The 24,277-nt window shown below is 39.4% G+C and overlaps 1 protein-coding gene across 1 annotated transcript in view; it reads right to left on the reverse strand.

Moving 5' to 3' along the window:
• Positions 1-24,277, reverse strand: part of LOC126480210 (serine/threonine-protein kinase D1) — a 232,288-nt gene that overhangs the window by 186,073 nt on the left and 21,938 nt on the right. The window contains exons 2-3 of the mRNA XM_050103847.1: positions 15,404-15,544; positions 6,093-6,231 (exon numbers count right to left, since the gene is read on the reverse strand). Of these exons, the coding sequence (XP_049959804.1) occupies positions 6,093-6,231; positions 15,404-15,544 (280 nt within the window). The remainder of the gene's footprint in view (positions 1-6,092; positions 6,232-15,403; positions 15,545-24,277) is intronic.

Consider the following 24,277-nt stretch of genomic DNA (forward strand, 5'->3'; position numbering starts at 1 on the left):
TGGAGGAGCGAAGCTGTAAGCAGTTGTTGTGCTTGAGGATCACAATTAGTCTCCAAAAGCAAAGTGCCACTGCATAAAATAGAGCAGGATTTCTTTGGGCTGGAAATTGCATCAACACCTTTCTGAATGATAAGTGGATTAACTGTAGCAAAGGACTGACCTCTTTCAGTACGTGACAGCTCAAGGAACAGAGGAGCAACTGGGAGAATCTTAGAATCTTTAGCCTCATTCCATTTATGTTTAGTAGACAGATTGAGATGGTGATTGTCTGATAGTGAGAAAATCTGCCACAATTGCCAGCATCTCCAATGGCAAGCTCTTTCCAACTTGGGGGGGGGGGGGGGGGGGTTGGCTCACCCACAGTTGGTGATTGTTCACACCTCAGTAGTCACACCTCCTGAACGCCATACAGAGGGACGAATTGGCAATTTGAAATGGGAACAACTCAGGCAACCACCTCTCTCTGGGCCTGGTCCATACCAGAGGGTATGTGCGAACCCTACCTGTTGATCCGGGGCTGGGAATTACTCATTACCCATTCACCTGTTACGTGGTAGATGTGTGGGCCAATCTTCTTCAAGGGCACACAGGGAGAATCAAGAAACAAAGAGTAACCTCAAACACCAAAGTGGAGGATGGACAGGAGATGGAGAATGAAGAAAGAAAGATGTCAGGTTACCGAAAGTTCAGAACACATTCCTAAAAAATATCCCAGACATTCCCCCCAAGGAAGAGAAAAAGAATAGCAGGAGGACTGACATGCAGCACGGAAAGACAGTAGCACTGCAAAGGCTGGGGACCTGTGTTAGCTAAGCACATACTCATCAAATGGTGGTGAGCCTCCTAGGGGTCGTATCCCAAAGCGCTTCGTATCTCTTAGACAACTTTGTGTTTTGTCTGCTTGTTTAACTGCTAGTTTATCTACTTCATCTGCTACAGTTGTAGCTCCTTGTGTTATTGAAAATTCCACCCCCTGTGGTACTGACCACAACATGATTACCCTTTATCGACCATACACACTGAAGCAACAAAGACACTTGAACATATCACTATCCTAACACTTCATTATTTTAATGCTTATATACCGAGCCATATTCCTTGCTCAGTAACGCTGCGCTTCCCAAAGACGCAAACCAATACCCACTTCTGACAAGTCTCAGCCTCTGGCATTGTGAAATCAAAACAAAATAAAACTACTGTATGAGAAGGACACTTGACTGTAACACTATGGTAATACTTCTTGCTGTAACTTAACTGCCCCCGAGTGGCTGAGACTCAAACCTATTACTTACACATTGAGAACAATGACTACATCTTGGCAGCATTCAGCTTCCTCACCTGAATCATTACACATTGTTAACAAATCATAGACTATTACACAATGAGCCACACACCTTGCTTGTGGCAACACACATTGCATTACTAACATACTTATTTACACACCCACAGAACACTGTCTGCAACTACCCACTACGTACAGAGCTTTCCAATACAATTACGCAGTTGGCAAAAGGCCCATATTTTTCCATGACATCTGCAGTAAAATTCTAGCTTATCACTCACAAAGCTCAAACTTTAACAAAATACTCAATAATTTAGCCCCTTTTCATCGACACGACAACCAATCAAATGCTACGAGTTCTTCATTTTGGTAGTAGTTTGATCAGCATGGTTTAACATATGTGTTTACCAGAAGACGGTTCCCAAGTGACTATCTCGATTCACAGGCCTGAGGCCTGAAATTTTAACAATATGGCTGTATTAACCATAGAATTTAGTCCACAAGGTATCAACAAGATCAATTAATATTTAATAGTACTTCTCCAGATTCATAGAGGCTATGTGTAATGTATTACACGCAGCATTAGCCAAGCACACAGCTCACTTGGCTCAGTAGCCAGCGTCAGCTGTGCCAGTGTGAGAACCAAAATCTGCTCTCCTCCCGGCTCCACGGCAAGATAAGCTTTCAATGCAAGATGACAACTCATAATAATTTGCTACATTACAACATTTTCCAGACAGTGCCCACATACAGCACTGAATGTACCTGCAAACTTATACCATTGCATGACACATGGTTTAGGAGAAATTATGTCAAACATTGAGATGCATGAAGAACTGGCTTTCTCATAAAACACTGTGCAAATTACCCAGAATATACTCAATCCAGCGTCTGATAATGAAAGCAGTTGGCACCTTCCACCAAACTTTAAATATAATTTCAAACTATATCTAAACTTTTCCTCGCACAAACACTCAATGTCAAATATTTAAAATATTAACTCATTTGTAAAGTAATCAAAAATTTGAAGCTATTTCACACATGTGAGTTTGATTCTTTAAAAAATTGGGAGATTATTGGTATATGCTACCATACATGATTAAGAATCCCGTTGATTCAGAACCCTGTTACTCTGAAATTCATTCAGTTCTACTATCATCTCCCTAACTTATATCTTTTTCTCAAAATACAATAAATAATCACTTTCTTCACTCTGTTAATGCTACATATAGAAACATATGACTATGGCTCATATCCTTGCCAGCTTCGTTGTTCGGATTATAGAATCATACACAAAGTTTATCAATTAATTTATTTGTAAATTTAAAATTACTACTGTTTTAATCACCAACCATAAGACTATGTATGACAAGGCTGATGAACCATAACTACAAACAGCTAATTAATTTTCAAAATATACAGAATCAACTGTAACAAACTGACTTTTCTCTTGAAAGGACTGCTGAATCCCGCTTGGCCACATGTATTTAACTTTTTAACCACTTCCCTGAACCAGTTCAGTGTTATCTGCAGGATGGTTCCCTTCACAAGCCCAAATTCTTCATGATGTTTCCAAACCGAGCTACCACTCCACTTTCATGGAATTAACTGTTAGTAAGTCACACATTATTATGGCAGGTCAAGTAACTTTTACTGAATGTTGCACCACACTTCAAAGTGGATAGATCAGTAACAAAATTTTTCCATCATGCTCACCAAATCTATGCAAACAAGGGGCAGAACATTCAATCAATCATTCACAACCTTGATGATACAAATCTGCTCCTGATTCACAAAGCCATTTGAGAATGCTCGGTGAATGTCCTCATCACTGGAAACTCTGACACTGTTACGAATCAGTTCCTCAGCTGTCTAGATATTGTCATCTGTGGCTAATGTCTACAGCTTTTCTTACTGATCAGAATCACCTACATCTGTGTGCCCTTGGTCAAATTGATGGATCCATTTTGCTATGGTTGGGCATGACATTGCATTTGTCCAAATACTTCAAGAATTCCGTAGTGAATCTGTGTGTACTTTCAATGTTTAGCCCACAAGAATTGTAATGTCCCATGAACTTCAACTTTGGAGTAGGTTTCCAGTTGCCTCACCATTTCACCAGCACACTGTGACACACCTGTTATCCATGCTGCTGCAGAGCTGTGTCTGCAGAAAATCCCGAAAATCTACTCTCTTCTGACAATGCACTACTCTTATTGCACAACTGTGTTAGTGTAGAACACATGTAAGCTACTTTCTGATGTCTCTACAAGTATGAAGCACATAATAGTTCACAATCGTAATCAATGCATAATATAAGGTGTTTATAAATGAATATCGAGGTTTTAACGCTTTATAATATTTATTATATTAAAATTACAGTTATATGTGATATGTCAAATGAAAGGGCAAGTCAAACAGTTTTACCAAGAACCTTATAAATGTTCAATGTAAGCACCATTTGTCACACGGCACACATCAAGTCTATAGTTGAGTTCTTCCCAAACGTTAATAAGTGTGTCTTCAGTGATTGTAGCAACAGCTGCTTCAATCCAGTTTCTTAATTCATGGAGGTCTGCTGGTAGCGGAGGCATGTACACACGATCCTTGATGATGCCACAAAGGAAAATATCGCATGGCGTTAGGTCGGGTGAACATGGAGGCCATGCAAGCAAGCCCTGTCATTGGGCCCCTTGTGGCCTATCCAGCACTTGGGTACAGTGAAGTTCTAGCGGAAACAATGCGCGCTTCGCATGCACACTGGTGCCAAACACAACTGTTTGAGTTGCTCTTTCATTTGACATATCATTTATAACTGTAAGTTTAATGTAATAAATATTATAAAGCATTAAAACTCCAGATATTCATATAAATAACCCTGTATATGGTAAAACAGTTAAAAACTGCAGTAGTAGACCCAATGGCAAAATAAAAGTACTCTCCAAAAAGCTGCCTTTTAAATAGCAGTGGTAGTGTTCCAAACATCTGATCTTTTGGTAATGCTTTCTCATAATTCTGGTAGTTTGAATAACTAAGCAGCTGCTCTCATATTCACCACAAATACTGCACAGATTTTATTAATACTTCAGTCCAAAAAGAACAATAGAAATAAATACTTGCATTGCATTAATTCCTTCTCTCAAAAACCTCTCATTTACAACCAAAATTCTCACTTGGTTCATTTAAAAGCTTCCATTTTATCAGTGCATAACTTATACTGATAAGCCAAAACATTATCACAGCCAACTTCAAAGCGTGTTGGCCCACCTCTGGAACATAATTCAGCAGTGATTCTGCATGCCATGGATTCAACAAGAACTTCAGAGGTTTTCTAAAGGTTTGTGGCACCCAGATGCCAATGCAGAGGCCACACATGCAGAGGTCATACACTTACGTAATTTATGGGCGTTTGGTTTATGGGTGCAGAACTGGCACCCAGTAGCATCCCAGCTGAGATTCATCGGATATAGATTTCAGAATTTGATGGCCAAGACATCACCGTGAGTTCACTATCATGTTCCTCAAACCATTGCAACACAATTCTGGCCTTGTGAGACGGACAGTTATCCTGCTGAAAGATGCCATTGCTGTTGGGGAAGACATCAAAGCATAACGGGTTGTAGGAACTCCCTAATAATGTTCACACGGTCCACAGCTAGTCAAGGTGCCTTCGATTACTACTGCAGGTTCTATGGACGTCCAGTTGAATACTCCCCGTAACATAATACTGCTCCCATCGGCCTGCGCTCATAGTGAGCAGCCGTTCACCTGGATGCCAGCATGCTCCAAAACACTTGTGCCTGATCCAGCACTGTACTCCGTCATCAGATCTACCATGGATTGCAGCCTATCCTTCTTTAGAGAGCAGGCAACCCTCCAATCCATATGTTCTGTGATGAGGTATGGACATCCAACGTCTTGTCACCTACTCGTGGTTTCAGCATTCTTCAATCATTTACCACAGATGCTCATGACAGTGGCATGTAAACACGCAACCATCTTCACCATTTTCAAGATGCTCGCTCCCAGGTACTGGGACACAACAATCTGGCTTTTGTCAAAGTTGCTTAAATTGGAAGATTTCTGCATTTGCGCCACTTGTCATTGCTAGATTGATTCCCCGTTCATCTCTGCTATGCTCATATCTTTCTCTTATCACGTTATGTGCCCTCAGCATCACCAGGCAGCATACAACCTTGTTGTGGGTAGTGATCATAATGTTCTGGCTCATCAGTGTAGGTAATACATCAGATGATTAAAAACAGTATAAAATGTGTATTGCAAACTAAAATTAGTAACTGAAACGATAAAAACTGCAGCGAATGAGTGTAGTCATATGCCTAGATACATCATGTTAAGATTGTCGATGAATAATTTTAAAAAGCCTTATTTCACTGCCTTGACTGGTTACAAGGTATCATTCATGCATGATAGACCAAAATTGGTCATGGCAGTCACACAAAGCTTTTAAAAGATAACAGGGGCTGGTTGCATTGTCCATCAACAATTCTTAACTAAATAACTGCCATGGAGTTCAACAAGATACAGCATGTATAAAGTAATTATGTAGATGTTTGAGAACTGTAGACGGTTCTGCCCAAAACATAACAGCTCCGCCATTAAGTGCAAAGCAGTGACTTATTACCACCAAGCTCCGACAGAAACAAAACTGGTGTTCTCAGACTAATCATATAATTACTTACAACAGCAAAGAGTAGTTTAAAATCTTTTTCTCAGCAATACTCCCATTTAATTAGAATTACTGCATGAAATGCCACTATTTTAAAGTGGATAAACGTGGAGCAGTTACCTGTCAAAACAATTTCCACCAGTGTTTCATCAATAATTTCTGCTGCCGAGTTTACCAACTGTAAGATGTTGGCAGAACTGTGGTCATGGCGGAACAGCAGCAGCCTTTCACCAAGGCAAGTCAGACCATGGTCAGGAAACTGTACAGATAAACAAGTGTATTGAAAAAATTTGGTGCTTATACACAAGAATAGATGTTCAATGCAGACAAAGCACTGTGGAATTAAATAACAGAAACATATAAGAACCAAAGCGAAGCTAATTTTTTGAGAGAGTAATGTTTGATTGTTTTTCAACAAACAATTATCTATATTTTCCTACAGGAGTATGGGAAAAGAAATATCATGCACGCAATTTACGACCCCTAACATGAACACCAGCAGCACACACTCAATTCCTACAACCAAACAAGTTTGCAACATAGAACATTATCTCTCAGCCGTACACAGCATGGATTACAACTGTAGAAAGTATTCACAGAAGAAACAACAAATATATGAATAAATGACAAGTTAAACAATCATGACAGGGGTTATAATGTTAGCAAGATCTTGGGATGTATGTTTGAGTTAATTAAAAGTTGAGGATAGTTCCCCTGCAACTACAATGAACTGGCTTTACTACAGGGAAAGATCCATCACATACATGTTGTGCACTGAATGAGTCCGTAGTCCAAACCTTTGACAAAGCAGTACTGGAGCTGACAAAGACCACTAGAAGTGAGTGGGAGGAAGAATCAAGTTGGAGAGCAAAGCCCTACACTAACTTGTTGGCAGTAAATTAATCATCGTACCTCGTGGCAATGTCATCACTTACCAAAATACTGCATCCATTGAACACCAAGTTTCAACCACATGCCTGAGAATTATTCTCTCATCAATGCTGGGAGATATTGAGCAGAGTGGACTCATTATTAAAGGACAAGGTATAGGTGATCCACACCTTATACAAGAATGTGGATGTCAGATGATTGCTTCCTTGGCTGTTTAGTGAAACTTAATGATAGGTGAGCAAGCTGTATGAGACAGGCGAAATTCCCTCAGACTTCAAGAAGAATATAATAATTCCAATCTCAAAGAAAGTAGGTGTTGACAGATGTAAAAATAACCGAACTATCAGTTTAATAAGTCACAGCTGCAAAATACTAACACGAATTCTTTACAGACGAATGGAAAAACTGGTAGAAGCCGACCTCGGGGAAGATCAGTTTGGATTGCGTGGAAATATTGGAACACGTGAGGCAATACTGACCTTACGACTCATCTTAGAAGAAAGATTAAGTAAAGGCAAACCTAAGTTTCTAGCATTTGTAGACTTAGAGAAAGCCTTTGACAATGTTGACTGAAATACTCTCTTTCAAATTCTAAAGGTGGCAGGGGTAAAATACAGGGAGAGAAAGGCTGTTTACAATTTGTACAGAAACCATATGGCAGTTCTAAGAGTCGAGGGGCATGAAAGGGAAGCAGTGGTTGAGAAGAGAGTGAGACAGGGTTGTAGCTGCTCCCCGATGTTATTCAATCTGTATATTGAGCAAGCAGTAAAGGAAATAAAAGAAAAATTCGGAGTAGGTATTAAAATCCTTGGAGAAGAAGTAAAAACTTTGAGGTTTGCCGATGACATTGTAATTCTATCAGAGACAGCAAAGGACTTGGAAGAGCAGTTGAACGGAATGGACGGTGTCTTGAAAGGAGGGTATAAGATGAACACCAACAAAAGCAAAACGAGGATAATGGAATGTAGTCGAATTAAGTCGGGTGATACTGAAGGAATTAGATTAAGAAACGAGACACTTAAAGTAGTAAAGGAGTTTTGTTATTTGGGGAGCAAAATAACTAATGATGATCGAAGTAGAGAGGATATAAAATGTTGACTGGCAATGGCAAGGAAAGCGTTTCTGAAGAAGAGAAATTTGTTAACATCGAGTATAGATTTAAGTGTCAGGAAGTCATTTCTGAAAGTATTTGTATGGAGTGTAGCCATGTATGGAAGTGAAACATGGATGATAAATAGTTTGGACAAGAAGAGAATAGAAGCTTTCGAAATGTGGTGCTACAGAAGAATGCTGAAGATTAGATGGGTAGATCATGAAACTAATGATGAAGTATTGAATAGAATTGGGGAGAAGAGGAGTTTGTGGCACAACTTGACAAAAAGAAGGGACCGGTTAGTAGGACATGTTCTGAGGCATCAAGGGATCACAAATTTAGCATTGGAGGGCAGCGTGGAGAGTAAAAATTGTAGAGGGAGACCAAGAGATGAATACACTAAGCAGATTCAGAAGGATGTAGGTTGCAGTAAGTACTGGGAGATGAAGAAGCTTGCACAGGATAGGGTAGCACGGAGAGCTGCATCAAACCAGTCTCAGGACTGAAGACCACAACAACAACAACAACAACAACAACAATGATAGGATTCTATTATACAACATTCTTCACACATCATTGCAATTGGTGTTCCATAGGTGTCCTGTTTGTGCATCATTCTTGTCAGTTACAATTACTGTGAGCCCGAGACTGTGCCCTGCACGATAGCAACCTATGCAATGATTGCAGCGCCACCCACAGTGTTTCTGTTTTGGCACTCAGGCACTGCACAGATTTTGAATAGTGGCCAGGTACCCCAGTACTAGCAAAACAGTGTCATATCGTGCAGATGGCACAGCTGAGTACTTTCTGTCAAATAGGCGAAGTAGGCATGTTAATATAAGCTCACCTGGTAAGAAAGTGGCTTTGATCTCTTTTAAGTGCTTGTGGGGCAAATCAAAGTCTGCAGACACTCACAAGTTACAGCACTGGTAGCTTTGTTTTACCAAATAAGGAGTCACTATGAACTTAGCAAATAACAGTTCACTGGAGGACGATGGACTGAGTAATTAAATGGAGATTACAAAACTGGCCATTTATGCCATTATTTAAAGCACTGGCATATATTAATTGGTATATCTTCAGGAATAATACATATTAATAAAGGGCCAAACTTCAAGATTTATTTTTCCTACTTACTTTAGGTTTTTGAGAGATCACAAATTTTAAAATAATGATGGCAGAAGGTAAAATTATCTGTCCATGAAAGAAGTCCAAGCCTATTTCTTCCTCTTGAGCTTCCAAACTTCTTGCTCACCCAAAAAAAATGGCTTATTTGTGACAGAATTACAGCAAACTGTGAAACCTAATGGGTACACACAAGAAATTATGTCAATGCGATCATTTTGGCTCAGCCATTCACTACAGCAGCTGTTATATTCACATATGTTTCTTTCGAAATCATTCTAGAAATGACAACAGAAGGTAGCAACACTCAAGGAACAAGTCACGAGATGACCGTACATTGTTCCCACACAAAATAAATCAGTTTTTTAGTGATAGATGGCTTGCACGTCGAGAAAATCATGGCCCAAATTATACTCTGCATGGTTTTATTAACACAGAGCTGCAGCCTGAGCTATGCTGAACACTGTTCTTTTGATGATAATCTTAAAGAATGAAGATTAAAAATAAAATATAAGTCCTTCTCACTAGTTATGAAATTATTTCTGTTGTATTCTTCCTTCCGGTATTGTAAATCATCAAAAACGAAGTCCACAGAGTTCCTATGTCATGCTTCACTCATTTGTACTATTCCTCACTACCTAAGTTACCTCTTGCACAGCAACATTTCTATTTTGTTTAATTGTTTCGCATCTTGGACATTATTTATGTATTTTTACTGCAGAACTGCTAAGAAAACCACCAGAAACCAAAACTCCCACCAACTGATAAATACAGTGACTTGAAGGCATCCACAGAGCCAACTGCCAACCGCTCTGGGATGTATGCAGGAATCTCTCATTCTTGAAGTGGTTCCACAAGTGCTATTCACAAGGTTTATGAAGCTGCCTATGATGCAATAATTACCAATGCAGAACGGACACGGTGGGCCTCTGCGCCAAAGGTAGATTTTGTTTTAAAAATATCTGCATGAGTACACTTTTTATGAGTAAGCTGTTCACTGTAGCTTTCAGTTAACATTCCTAGAGACCACTGCTCATTTCATCATTCCTCTTTGTTCACCAGTTGATTGCTCACATGGGAAAACACATATTCTGGGTCTGAGAGATCCACCCCACCCGTTCATGTGAGCTTTTTCTGCTAATGCACTTTTCTTGTTGTATTAACTGAGAGAAATGAAACTGCTTCAAAATGGCTTGGCAACATTCACCAAGTGAGAAAAAAGTTGAAAAACTGTTATTAGAGGAGGGTAACGATTTGTATGTAGATCCTAATTTTTTTCTTGAAAGTGATCACAATACAGGAAGATAATATTATTCCTGTCTTAAGTGCAAGTACACTCACTAACACTAATCTAAATTCTCTGTCAAGGTATTTGCAGTTGGTTCTGGCTCCTCTTCCAGTGAATCATCATCTTGCTATTTGTTGAGAGACGGAAGAACTAAGTGGCTGACAAAATGTTCGCAATGAAAATGTCTGTGCCAGATCTCTGAATACAATTATGCATTGGCCTGGTGTCAGTGGGGAAACCAGAAATGTTAACATCATTGCCAAGATCTGGAATCTGTTCACTAACAATTATTTGCTCAATTTGATAATATAGAGCACAAATACACACACAGATAAAATAAAACCTCTTTATAAAAATGACCCAAATACTACATGAAACTTGGAAAGAAAAAGAGGAGTTCAAGGTATTTTTGGGCCTTTTGTACATTTCTGGCATTCTCCACAGATGCAGAATGAATATAGAAGAATTTTGGAACATTTGTAGCACAGGAACAGAACTCTTCCTTCCAAGTATGTCACTGCAAAGATTTCATTTTGTTTTGAGATGTGTTACACTAGATAATACTCACACAAAAGAGGAATGTAAAAAAGTGATAATTTGGCCCCTGTACTTGATGCCATGGGGGGATGCACAAAAAACTGCACAAGGCATTACACAACAAGGGGATAACCTTAACACCAGATGAAAGGTTACTATATTTTGGCGGACGCCATTGTTTCAGAATATAAGAATAAATGTGTAATTTGCTGAAACCAGAGATTATTATGTTCTATAATTCAACAAAGAGTGGAGTTGATGTGGCTGACTTCAAGCGTTCAGAATATAATGCTGAAGGCATACAAGACGCTAGCCACTGTGCACATTTTATGCTATTTTGAGCATTTCTGGTATAAATGTATTTGTAGTATAAAAAGAACACACAGGACTGGATATGTCAAGAAGGCTATTTCCTAAGCAAATGGGTTTGGAACTGATAAAACCATGCTCACAAAGCAGTAAACTCTGAGAAGTGCCAACAATGGATTGTGGGCTTGTCAAGATAAACTGCAGCCATTTTCCATTTCGCAGACAACAGAGTAACAGGTTGTCAGTTGAATTAATGCAATCCTCTAGTATGCCATGAAGACTGGTGTTACATATATTTTTGCAACCACCTATACATGGACTTCGTGCACACCACAAAGTGGCTATATTTTGCAGTAAATTCAGAGCAATACTGAAGCTGTATCTACGGATGTTCCATTATTACTGATATGAGAAAATATCAATATTTTTGTTCCAATACCTATAGTATCGGGTAAATACAAAAGATTCAACAATTTCATAGTATCAAAAGAAATCTGATAGTACCAGTATCTTGGGTATCAGATAGTCTACAGGAAAATTGTAACATTCTAACTATTACCTAATAATAAACAACATTTATGCAGTATCTATACAGTATACAGGAAACAAACATCATAGTTAAAATGACATACAAATCCAGTCATATTAAGTACACTGGTATGCTAAACTTCAGGGTGCCGATAACTTTCACATGATGTGTCACTGTGAGTAACACACCTTGACGAAATTTGGGCCATATATAGAATGAACTGTTACAGTACAGTACCAAGGGTAGCTGAAAGAAATACACAGCGAAACACAAAAATTACACTTTTATTCAAAGAATATGATTACACTGAACTCACTGTGATTTATGACGATCTCCTGGACTTTACTAAAAGCGAGACTGGCTCATGATAGAGTGTGTGAACACCACAAATGGCAATGCATGCTCTGCAATGTGCTCCAGTGCCGACAACAAGGTTGGTATGGAGTAGTTGTGGTAAGATGTCCCATTCCTCCAGCAGCGTGGTTAACAACCGCTGGGTGGTCGTCGGCGCACGTGGACCTGCTGCAATACATCTCCCCAGCAGATCCCACATGAGCTCAACAGGATTTAAGTCAAGGGAACAGGCATGCCAGTCCATTAGCTAAATATCCTCTCATTCCAAGAGCTGCTCCACCTGTGCAGTTCGATGCGGTCACACACTGCCATCCATAGAAATCAACTCAGACCAAATGAATCCCTGAAATGACACACATGGGAAGGCGTACTGTGTCAAAATAATATTGACTGGCGAATGGAACATGTTCAAAGATTTGGAGGTCAGTACACCCATGCAACATTATGCCCTGCCACTGCAACACCAGGGCAACCAAAATGACTCTGTTTAATAATGTTCCAATGTGCATTACTTGTTCCCACCTCTCCCCATGTCACACCCATGCAACATTATGCCCTGTCACTGCAACATCAGGGCAACCAAAATGACTCTGTTTAATAATGTTCCAATGTGCATTACTTGTTCCCACCTCTCGCCATGTCAGGGTACATACTGCACCCAGGAACACTGGCGATTGTTTTGGGGGTCCAGGTGGTATGCTGTGGGGAGGCATAATGTTGCATTTATGTATTGACTTCCATATCTTTGAAGATGTTAACACGTTACACCCACTAGTCAACGTTATTGTGACACTATACTCCTTCCCCATATGCATCTTTTCATTTTTATGCATGACAATGTCCGACAACACTGAACTGCACAGATGGTGCAGCTCTTGGAACGAGAGAATATTCAGTGAATGGACTGACCCACCAACTCCCACAATTTAAATTCCATCGATCATGTGTAGGATGCATTGGGGAGATGTACTGCAAGACGTCCAAATGCACCAACGACCATCCAGCGGTTGTAAAGTGTTGGTGATGGAACGCCCTACCATAAGAACTTCTTACCAACTTTGTGGTCAGCAAGGGACCACATTGCACAGCAGCCATCAGTATCTGTGGTGATCATGCATGATATTAAGAACAATGTCCCACCTTTTGTAATGTCCAGGGAACCATCATAAATCACAGTGACTTCAGCGTAATTATTGTCTTTGAATAAAAGTATGATTTCTGTTCATCTCATTGCATATTTCTTTCAGATACTTTCTGTATTATACTACAGCAGTTCTTTCTGTGTATGGTCCACATTCCATCGAGGCATGTTATTTGGCAGCGACGCATCATGTGAGAGTTATGTTGGCATGTTTTGTACACTACAATTAGTATAAATGAAGAGTCATTGATGGTAAACCAGGGACTAAAACAAATACGTGAGCCTCACTAATCCTTTTTGATATGTATCAACAAAGTTGCATAAGAGTGGAATTCTAAAAACCACCAAAAGATGGCCCTCGGAAGGAAAAAACTTACTGTCGCTATTTGATTTGCAGATGACCAAGTTGTTCTAGCAGAGAGTGAAAGCACTTTACAAGAAAAAGTTTTTAAACTTAATGAAATTTTATAAACTTATCAAATGGTTATATCAGTAAATAAAACAAAACTGATAGCAATGGAAGGCAAATACATAATCAGAGCGAAAATAGAGATAAACAATAAATAAAAAAGGTATATCTGTTCAAATATATTGGTACAGAGATATCAATATACAAAATTAACTCAAGCTGACTCAAAATACACAAAAACCTAATGCTATAAATAGTTGTATAAAAAGGCATCTTGGTAGAACTGTGACGAAAGAGGTAACACTAAGACTGCAGAACATGGAGGCAAAGCCTTCTCTTATGTATGGTAGTGAAAACTGGAGCCTAAGAAAAGGAGATGAATGAATAATTGAAGTAGCTTAGATGTGGTTTCTGAGTTACTTCTTGGACTAGCACTAAAAGAGTGCTGAGTGAAGATGTAAGACCACAGTAAGACATAAAAACAACAATGAAAGAAAGGTATTAGACACTACAAAATCAAAAAATAAGAAAAAAATAACAATATGGTATGGACACATGAAAAGAATACCTCCTTAATGCCTGCTGTGGTGAGCATTACATCTCAAGATACAGGATGGGCAGTGAAAAGAGGGGAAACAACAGTTTTATTAACTTCCTTTGGTTTTGGAATAGGCCAACACCCACTCCTTGACTCTGAAGAAGAAGAAGAAGAAGAAGAAGAAGAGTATGTACCCATTACCTTGGAACAATTTTAAAAAGTGTTTTCACATTTATGTGAACTGAATATAGGGAAGATGCAAATCATCTTCCTGTAGCAAAATCTCTTCTGCACAGGTAGGTACACATCTCAATCATTTCAAGGAGGTAAAGGGGAGGGGGAGGGAGATCCAGCATTTCTCAACACTCGCAAGACGAAGACACAGAAAGGCATGGACGCAACACAAGTGACTGTTTATGTTTGGTGTATCTGCTGAGGAATTGTGTCAGGGTGGGTGGCACAAGCTATTGTTTACTTCTTTAGTACTAAGGAATTGGTAAGCTTCAACATAAGATCACTCATTTGGTTATGATTTATCACAGCGCACAACTCCAATGAGAATTTGCACAACAGTATGTGTACTTATACATTATACACTGTAATCTTAACATGGTTCATGCTGACGCAGTTTAATTTCCATATTTCATCAGTGTTCTATGTAAGTCCTCTTTGTCACAGAACAGCTAAAACATACACAAAAAGTAATCGCTATCTTTTGATACTGTCTGTTTTGATACTTTTATTCTGATGTTACAGAGGTATACAATTTTAAGAATTGGTGTTGATACCAAACATTTTATTAAGTCTGGTATTATAATGCCCTAGATGTAGTAATGAACAGTGCTAAATACATTTGGTTTCGGTGGCTTCAAGTCACAAGTACAATGATCACACAAAGTTTCTATGAATGCTAGGTCTGCTGTTGGCGCATTCTATAAAACAAACAACTCTCTTATTATTGCTTACGTGTCTTCCAATCGTAGATGTAGCCTCCGCCTGTGCCCAGCCCCATTTTTCCTTCTTTCATTTTCTACTTTATTGCATGAAAATGCAATCACTTCAATGGAAAAATGAAAACTGGTTTTCACCTCCGTGTTTCTGTTACGTAACTGTGGTCACTTCCTATCTTCAAGTAACGAATGAGACGTGAATCTACTCAATATGTACTCATAAAACACTTCAATGTTTAGGTATTGCACAATTCACCAAAGCATTACCTTTTTGTTGATGAAGTCACTCGCTAAGTCCTTCAATGTCTTCAGTCCTAATGAACCAGCAGGTGTAGTTACTGTATCTCTAACAAGCCCAAATTGGAAGAGGAAAGTAACTTCAGGACCTTCCATTGTGGTCTGCATCATCTGTATAGCAAACATACATATTTAAAGTTAGTTAAATCTCTTGAAGGAAAAGCACACTCTCATTGTGGAGCACGCAGGGGGACCAGAATAACTCTGTCCCTTACAGCATCATCCCATTAGAGATTAAGCATGAATTATTTCCCCCATTTTCAAACCTTGCTAAGCAATGACAGAAAGTCAACAGTGGCTGCTTCTCATGGTGAACATGGTCTGAGTTTACATACACAGCCAAACGTGGTGAATCACTAAAGGTGTGTGGCAGAGACTAAATTTTATTACACAAAATATTATAGCTTCTTTTGTTTCCTTCATATACTGAGCATGAGGCACAGTAATATGTATTCAAAGCATGCACTAATTATCCATGGGAATTGTCTTCCTTCATCCTATGTGTTTGGAAATCTCTGTTCCACCATGAGAAACATCTTATATTTACGTGAACACTTCTTCAGTTATATACCGGTTGCACCATGCGGCAGAAAACATATGGATCTCAGAGAGCAATATGAGTATGAATTTCACAAGCAGACATTTGGTCAACTGTTGTCCTTTGCCAGCTTCCGAATACTGTCCAAGCTTGTGAACTGCCTATGCATACAAGCATAATAGATACTGTGAAAGCCTGCCAGTGCTAGTCCACGTACTGTCTTCATCTGCCACTTAGACAATTTTGTGAGGAGTTGGTGATCATAACATGTAAGAGTAAGGAAAAAATTAAAAATTTCAATTACACATACGTGCTAGTGGGAGTTCTCCAGAGTGTTCAGAAAACAAGGAGACAGATATTAAATCTAACATGATTGCCTTCACTCAGACAATGACTTGAGAATTTCACAGTTTTGATGGCAGTTCTTCAACCAGCAAGATATTTATCACAACTTACGCACAATGAGATGGAAAACATTTGCAGCTTATGTTTCATTCTTTGATCCCTTGAAGTACAATGTACACAGAGCTAGCTTTATAAAATCCCTGCATTTTGAATATTAGCACAAAATCTTAAGAGCATGGTAGTTTTTTACTAAACTAAAAAGGAACATATTGTATTCGCAATGAAGAATCCATTGATAAACCATCAGCAGTGTGCTCATAAAGGAGCAGAAATTTAATAAGCCCTCTATCCAAGGTTTGTAGGTAGGAGCTTCTAACCGTATAGATGCATCATGCACATCGGCTTCTACAGAAACTCCCCCCCCCCCCCCCCCCCCCCACTTGAGAAGGCTAAAAGAATAATTTCAAAGAAAAAAAAAGGACAACATTCTATGGAGGTATCATTACTCCACTACACAATAAAAAATTCATGGCTAGGAGGGTAAGTGTCTGGCTACAAATCCAAACCTAGGGTTTCTTTCTGCCATTTATTGCTCCTCTCACCTTTGGTAATGCTGTGTTATTGTGAAAAATTCCAAGCTGCATCATTTTTTGGAGTCTGTGTTAAATGGCAGGTCCCACTATAGCTGGCTGGGTCAGTCAGTTCAAAGGTCAGAGGAGAGCAAACACACAAAAACTAATAGCATCATGTCTTTGATAGTACTAAGGTGTTAAAGGCAGCCTTTGGACAGAGAGCAGATTCACCTAACGAATAAATTTTCAAAACAAGAAGGAAAATAGGGAACACAGCATTACAGCATGAAAAACAATAAACTCAGTGAATGATACTATGGTGAAGTATTGGAGATTTACTTGGTATGAATTATACTCCAGTTTTTTATGCAGACTTTTTTGCTGTTTTAACAGTGTCTTAACTTTTAGTTTTATTTTCCATGCTGTAGGCTATGTACACAGTTATTTACACATTCCATTTAGTAGTGACCAAAAGCGATTAAACCTCAACAACATCCACTTTTCATAGTGATGAGCAGTGCACTCAATGTCACAGGGTAATACACTCCACTATACCGTGCGAGCATGTACTATTCTCAATTTATCTTCAGTGTCTCTATGGGAGTGATATACAGAGGGCTGAAGAATGTTCCTATATTACAACTTGAAACGTGCCTTTGGAATTTTCTGAAATATGTTTTCAGGAATATCAGGCATCTGTCTTAAGTGTTTGCCAGTTGATGTTTTTCAACAAATCTCTTTGGCTACTCATACACAATCTCCTTAGTATATACTATCTGCAATGTCAGTTCAAACTGATATATGTGGTAAAGACCACACAAGTGCAATGCAAACAATATCTTTCTTGAGCCTATTGCAGGTGGGTAGTTCGAAACGAGGGTTGTGGCTCAGCAGCAGCTGAGCTCATCCTAAGTTAGTTATGTCAGTCAGAAATTGATTTTGAAATGATAGTATGCACAAGTGGTAAAATCAAGGTACTGAAAGCAATGTTGATGCCAGAGATCAGGAATAATTTAAAGAAAGGTAAAAGTATACATGGGGTGGGCCAGTCTGCAGATCAGAGAGTAGAAAACGGTTCCCCAACTCTCAGCATGAGATGAGAGGCACCTCCCATTTTTCTGACCCCCACCAACCTGATACAGGGTAAGAAAGTAATAGAATAAATAACTCCTTCCAACTAGGAGATCTGTAAGACAAAGTGAAAAGGCTAAAAATGTAATACCAGTAGAAATGACCATAATAAAATAAAGTGAGAGAAATAATGAGGTCGGAAGTGGATGGGTATAGTTAAGTGTCTCTAGGGCACAGAATGCAGGAGGCATCCCTCCCACAATCATCCTTTCCTCGATCCAGGACAATTAAATGTTAAAGGTGGGAATAGGACCAACTCTCTTTGTGGAAACATAAAAACCTGTTCAATTATTCATCAATATCATCTAATAGCACCAAGGCTAAGGAATCCTTAAGATTTTGTCTTCATCAGAGTGCTATATGATAGGACACACTTTAAAAAAAGTATAATAAAGCATGACAGATAAAAGTAATTAAAACAAAGTAAAAGAGGGATGACCATGGTATCTGGCAGAGGAGGTAGGCTTAGTACGTGGCGGGAGACACTAATCCTGGTCACCTCACCCCGCCCCCACCACAAGAACTTTTTAAAATGCTAGAGCTGAAATAGAAACCAATTTCCATGTGAGCATTGAGTTTATTAGAGGGGCCAGTAGCCCACCAGAGAGATCTGATTTGCACCTGCAAATCCACACCTGGGATCATCAAAGTGGATGTTAGGTGAGTAATGGCTTCTCTAGGCAAACAGTATTCAGTTCATTTCTTGGGTTATCATCATGAACTGGGACACTGAGCACATAGTACAACTAAGGTCAGATATAAGACTAAATAACAGAAATTACAGAGTGGTAAGAGTTACACCAATGAATATCCTGAACACTGCTCACTGAGTCCCTATAAATTAAAACACGGTCCAGGGGGCGTCTGTTTAATAAAATGTAGGGCTCTGTTACTCTGCAAAAAAAAAACGCACGTTCCTTGCAACACCGATCCAGACCAGTGGGAGTTTTGAAAGGATATCTTGTTCTATCCATGGTTTTAGAGCCCTCAGTGTAAATTATGGTAGCACCCTGATACTCCTAATGAAACAACAGGAACAAAAGCAAAATGGTAATGGGGATGACAAACTTTAGGTCCTTGAAATAGATCGGTCCCAATTTGTGGTCTGGTTACTCAAGGAATGAAACACTTACAACTGACAAATTCACCCAAGCATTTGGGCATTGATGCCCCTTGTATGAAAAAAGAAGTTCTCTGTTTATCTCACCGGAAGCTAATTTAATTTCTACTAATTATTAATTGGTGTAGTGGAATTGTTTGTAGTGAAATTTGTATTGTTTGTATTTGTGTTGTTTGTTTGTAGTGTAATTTATATTGCTTAATCTGCCATCACGTGTGACAAATGTGGATGATGTCGTAGATTAGCGAGCACGGGAGTGAAATGTCAGGATTGTGGGTTAGTGTTTCACTGGGGGGATTGTAGCAGGGAAGCTGTTATAGTGCCAGATGAGGGTCGAAAATGGAGTTGTAGATCATGTAGCCGTGACAGGAAAATTGTGAAACAGGTAAAAAAGATTTGTGTCCTTCAGGCTGAACTAGAAATGGTGTACTTCGAATTAGACAGGTTGAAGGGGGAAAGAGACAATGGGAGCTGGGAACAAGTAACAAGTCGTAGTCAGAAGGAGAAAACCCCAGAAATCACTTTTCAGATTCCAGTGAACAATCAGTTTGATTCGTTACCTGAAGTAGAAGAGCCTCAAACAGTTTTTGAGCAAAGTAGGGCGCAGTGGCCTCTTAGTAACAATTTTAATGCTAGGCTGGGAGTAAAGTCAAGCAGAAAGAAAAGAGTCCCGATGTTAGGTAGCAGTCATGGGAGAGGTGTAGGCCAGTTGCTACAGGATAGGTTAGGAGTCGAGTACCAGGTCACAAGCATTGTGAAACCTAGTGCTAAGCTTAGCCAGGTTACAGAAAACCTAGGGACCCTGCGCAAAGATTTTGATTGTGAGGACCATGTTCTTACTGTAGGAGGAGCAGGAAACAGTATGGCTAGCAATTCGGACTATAGTATTAGGTGTGACCTGGATGTAATACGAGCAGCAACAGCTCACACTCTTGTGGGCTTTGTGGATGTTTTGCAGCACCATGAGCAGCCCTGGGTTAATACAGCTGACTACCGTGTTAACAGAAAGCTTGGGGGGGGGGGGGGGGTTACTGTTGGCAGACATTAAATCTCATATCTGTGCTGTGCCTGTTGATGCAATTGGGAGGTGGGGTTACACTAGTTGTGGCCTGCACCTGAATAAGGAGGGGGGAGGATAGGTTAGTTGATCTTCTTGCAGAAAATGTAGGGGGGGGGGGGGGGGGGTGCATCCAAACAAGACAAAATACCTGTGATTACTGGAGTCAGAGGGACAGATTTTTTAGGTTACAGTCAGGTTACAGACAGAGAGTACTGAAAGAGATTAAAACAGAACAGTGCCATAATGTCTGTAGCAGTATTCAAAGAAATAAAATTTGTGTGTTTCATCAGAACATTAGAGGATTGAAAAATAAGATAGATGAGCTTCTTGTATGCCTAGAAAGTGGGGTAAATTCTGAAGGTATAGATGTTTTGTGTCTCTATCATGTAACCATAGGGATGGAGAAGTTAAATTTAGGGGATAACAGATTAGCAGCTTATTGATGTAAAGTCAACATGGAAAGAGGAGGAGTTGCTACTTATATAAAAACTAGACACAAAGTAAAAAATATTGAAACAAATAGTTTTTGTGTAGATCAGATCCTTGAAGCACGTGATTGTAAGTTGCTACTACAATATACTTCTATAGTAATAGAATATTGTAATATAGAAGGGAAGCAGTGGTTGAGAAGTGAGTGAGACAGGGTTGTAGCCTCTCCCCGATACTATTTAATCTGTATTTTGAGCAAGCAGTAAAGGAAACAAAAGAAAAGTTCGGAGTAGGTATTAAAATCCATGGAGAAGAAATAAAAACTTTGAGCTTCGCCGATGACATTGTAATTCTGTGAGAGACAGCAAAGGACTTGGAAAAGCAGTTGAACGGAATGGACAGTGTCTTGAAAGGAGGGTATAAGATGAACATCAACAAAAGCAAAACAAGGATAATGGAATGTAGTCGAATTAAGTCGGGTGATGCTGAGGGAATTGGATTAGGAAGTGAGACGTTTAAAGTAGTAATGGAGTTTTGCTATTTAGGGAGCAAAATAACTGATGATGATCGAAGTAGAGAGGATATAAAATGTTGACTGGCAATGGCAAAGAAAGCGTTTCTGAAGAAGAGAAATTTGTTAACATCAAGTATAGATTTAAGTGTCAGGAAGTCGTTTCTGAAAGTATTTGTATGGGGTGTAGCCATGTACGGAAGTGGAACATGGATGATAAACCGTTTAGACAAGAAGAGAATAGATGCTTTCGAAATGTGGTGCTACAGAAGAATTCTGAAGATTAGATGCTTAGATCACATAACTAATGAGGAAGTATTGAATAGAACTGGGGAGAAGAGGAGTTTGTGGCACAACTTGACCAGAAGAAGGGATCGGTTGATAGGACATGTTCTGAGGCATCAAGGGATCACCAATTTAGTACTGGAGGGCAGCGTGGAGAGTAAAAATCGTAGAGGGAGACCAAGAGATGAATACACTAAGCAGATTCAGAAGGATGTAGGCTGCAGTATGTAGTGGGAGATGAAGAAGCTTGCACAGGATAGAGTAGCATGGAGAGCTGCATCAAACCAGTCTCAGGACTGAAGACCACAACAACAACAGTAATTGCAACAATCTACAGATACCCTCAAGGTAACTTTCAGCTATTCATGAAAAATCTAGAGGCATTATTGAGCTACCTGTCAGACAAAAAGAAGCAGTTGGCGGTTTGTGGTGATTGTAATGTAGATTTCTTAAAAGATATAGATAGGAAAAATGAGCTAGAATCTTTGTTTGGTTGTTTCAATCTAGTGTCTGTTGTAAATTTCCCAACTCGCGTGCAGCAGGATAGTAGGTCACTTATCACTAACATTTTCATAGACAGTGCTCAGGCAGAAACAATTAATATGTACCCAGTTGTCAATGGGCTATATGATCATGATGCACAGTTAATGGAAATAACACATATAGCACCTTACAGGCTTCAGGCTGGTTCATACAAGGCAGGGAGGCTTATTGATGCGAACAGGGTACAGAGAAGAGGTAGAATGGGATGAAGTATACACAGAAAACGATGTTGATGCCAAATTCAATTTATTTCACTGTAAATTTGTCTCAATATTTGAGAGTTGCTTTTCTGAAATGTTATCCAAAAAAGCCATTACAAAGGCAAGTAAGTCATGGATTACTAAGGGAATTAAGATATTGTGTAAGAGGAAGAGGGAAATATATGGACAGGCAATAAAGTTAAATGATGATGATGTGAGTGATGATTCACAAGTTGCAAGTATTTTTAACAATCACTTTCTAAATGTAGCAGAAAAAATAGTGATAAAGGGTCCAGTTGAAGAAGCAAAAAAATATGTCAAACTGTCATTCCTCAGGACTTTAGGCCTTTAGAAATAGCACAGACATCCCCCACTGAAATTAAGGGAATTATAAATATACTGAAAAACAAGAGCTCATGTGGTGTTGATGGAGTCTCTAAGAGAATTCTGAAGTGTTGTTCTAATTTAATACGTGGAGTCCTTAGTGATATATGTAACGCTTCGCTGGCACAGGAAATTTTTTCAGACAGATTGAAATACGCAATTGTCAAACCTCTTTATAAGAGAGGGGACAAGAGTGACTTAAATAATTATAGACCAATCTCACTGTTGACTTCATTTTCTAAAATATTCGAAAAAGTTATGTATTTAAGAGTAGTCTCACATTTAAGTGAAAATAATTTACTCAGCATGTCACAGTTCGGATTTCGGAAGGGTTACTCAACTGAGAATGCTATCTACACATTTACCCCACAAAACCCAAGCCCTCAATAACAAATTATTGCCAGTTGGTAATTTCTGTGATCTTTCCAAGGCATTTGACTGTGTGGATCATGTCGCACTCTTAGAAAAACTCAGGTTTTATGGAATTGAAGGCTATACACACAGCTGGTTTGAATCATACTTAACGAGCAGAAAGCAAAAAGTTGTGCTGAGTACCACAAATAATGTTGGGAGGGTGGTAAATTCTATTGAATGGGGAGTTATTACAAAGGGAGTCCCACAGGGTTCAATTTTGGGTCCTCTACTGTTCCTTATTCATGTGAAAGACCTTTCACTAGTACTTTTTTGCAGATGACACGAGTTTTTACCATTTGTGCTACCCTTCAGAGAAGGGAAACCACAGAAAACCTAAATCATGATGGCCTCACGGGTTTGAACTGTCTTCCTCCATATTTGCATGGAAAGGGAAGAGACTCTTATAACTGGTACAATGGGATGTACCCTGTGCTATACAGTTCAAAGTGGTTTGCAGAGTATAGATGAAGAGTTAGCTGTAAATGTAGAGGATGCAGGGCCTTACAACAGTCCTGAATAGCTGTTGCAATGTCTCTGGTTGAGTATGGTACCAGCCCCCAGTAGAAAGGGAGATAGCATTTCCAGCAGCATAGGTGATCACATCAGATGCATTTTCCATAATTTTTCAATGAAAACTAGTGAAGAGAAGACGAAGATGATGGTAGAGGTAAACAAATGCCAGGTACCCATTCTGAGAGCCCAACATGGCAAGTGGTACATTTGGTGATACCAAGGAAATAACAAGATCACCAAACGTGATCACTGTCAAAAATCATTGCATAGAGACCATTGTTGCAAGGTCACAAGACTGGGAGAAGAGACTGTAATGTTGACAGCCGAAAAGGTATCATAGGTGCCAACAATGTCGGTAGCAGTGTCATCATTGATGAGACAATTTGGAGTCGGAATGAAGTTGTATGTACCTACCAGACAACACTGTATTCCTCACCACAGAGGGTGGTGCACATTGAAATGCCCAAGTGAGGGAGAATTGAGAGATTTAAGTGACCACCTCATGTTAAGTAAATACCCTGCCTGAGAGTAAATAAATGTTACAAATGGTGATTGCTGAGATAATTTGCGCTTGCAATGCTATTGCTTCCAGTGTGGTATAGAGGGATATCCACTCACAATGACATCTGTGCAAATCAATGCACAGAAGCCTCCAGATGTTCTCTCAGGGCCAGTATTGTTCCCACAGAATGCAGAGCAAGAGTGTCCTGGTTAGGTGTGAAGGGACCTAGAGAGCATGTCACATCCCACGATCATGTCTCTCACCATTATGGGTGGAACAACATCAACGATTATAGTT

The sequence above is a fragment of the Schistocerca serialis genome, chromosome 1, assembly GCF_023864345.2.
Source record: "Schistocerca serialis cubense isolate TAMUIC-IGC-003099 chromosome 1, iqSchSeri2.2, whole genome shotgun sequence".
NCBI lineage: Eukaryota > Metazoa > Arthropoda > Insecta > Orthoptera > Acrididae > Schistocerca > Schistocerca serialis.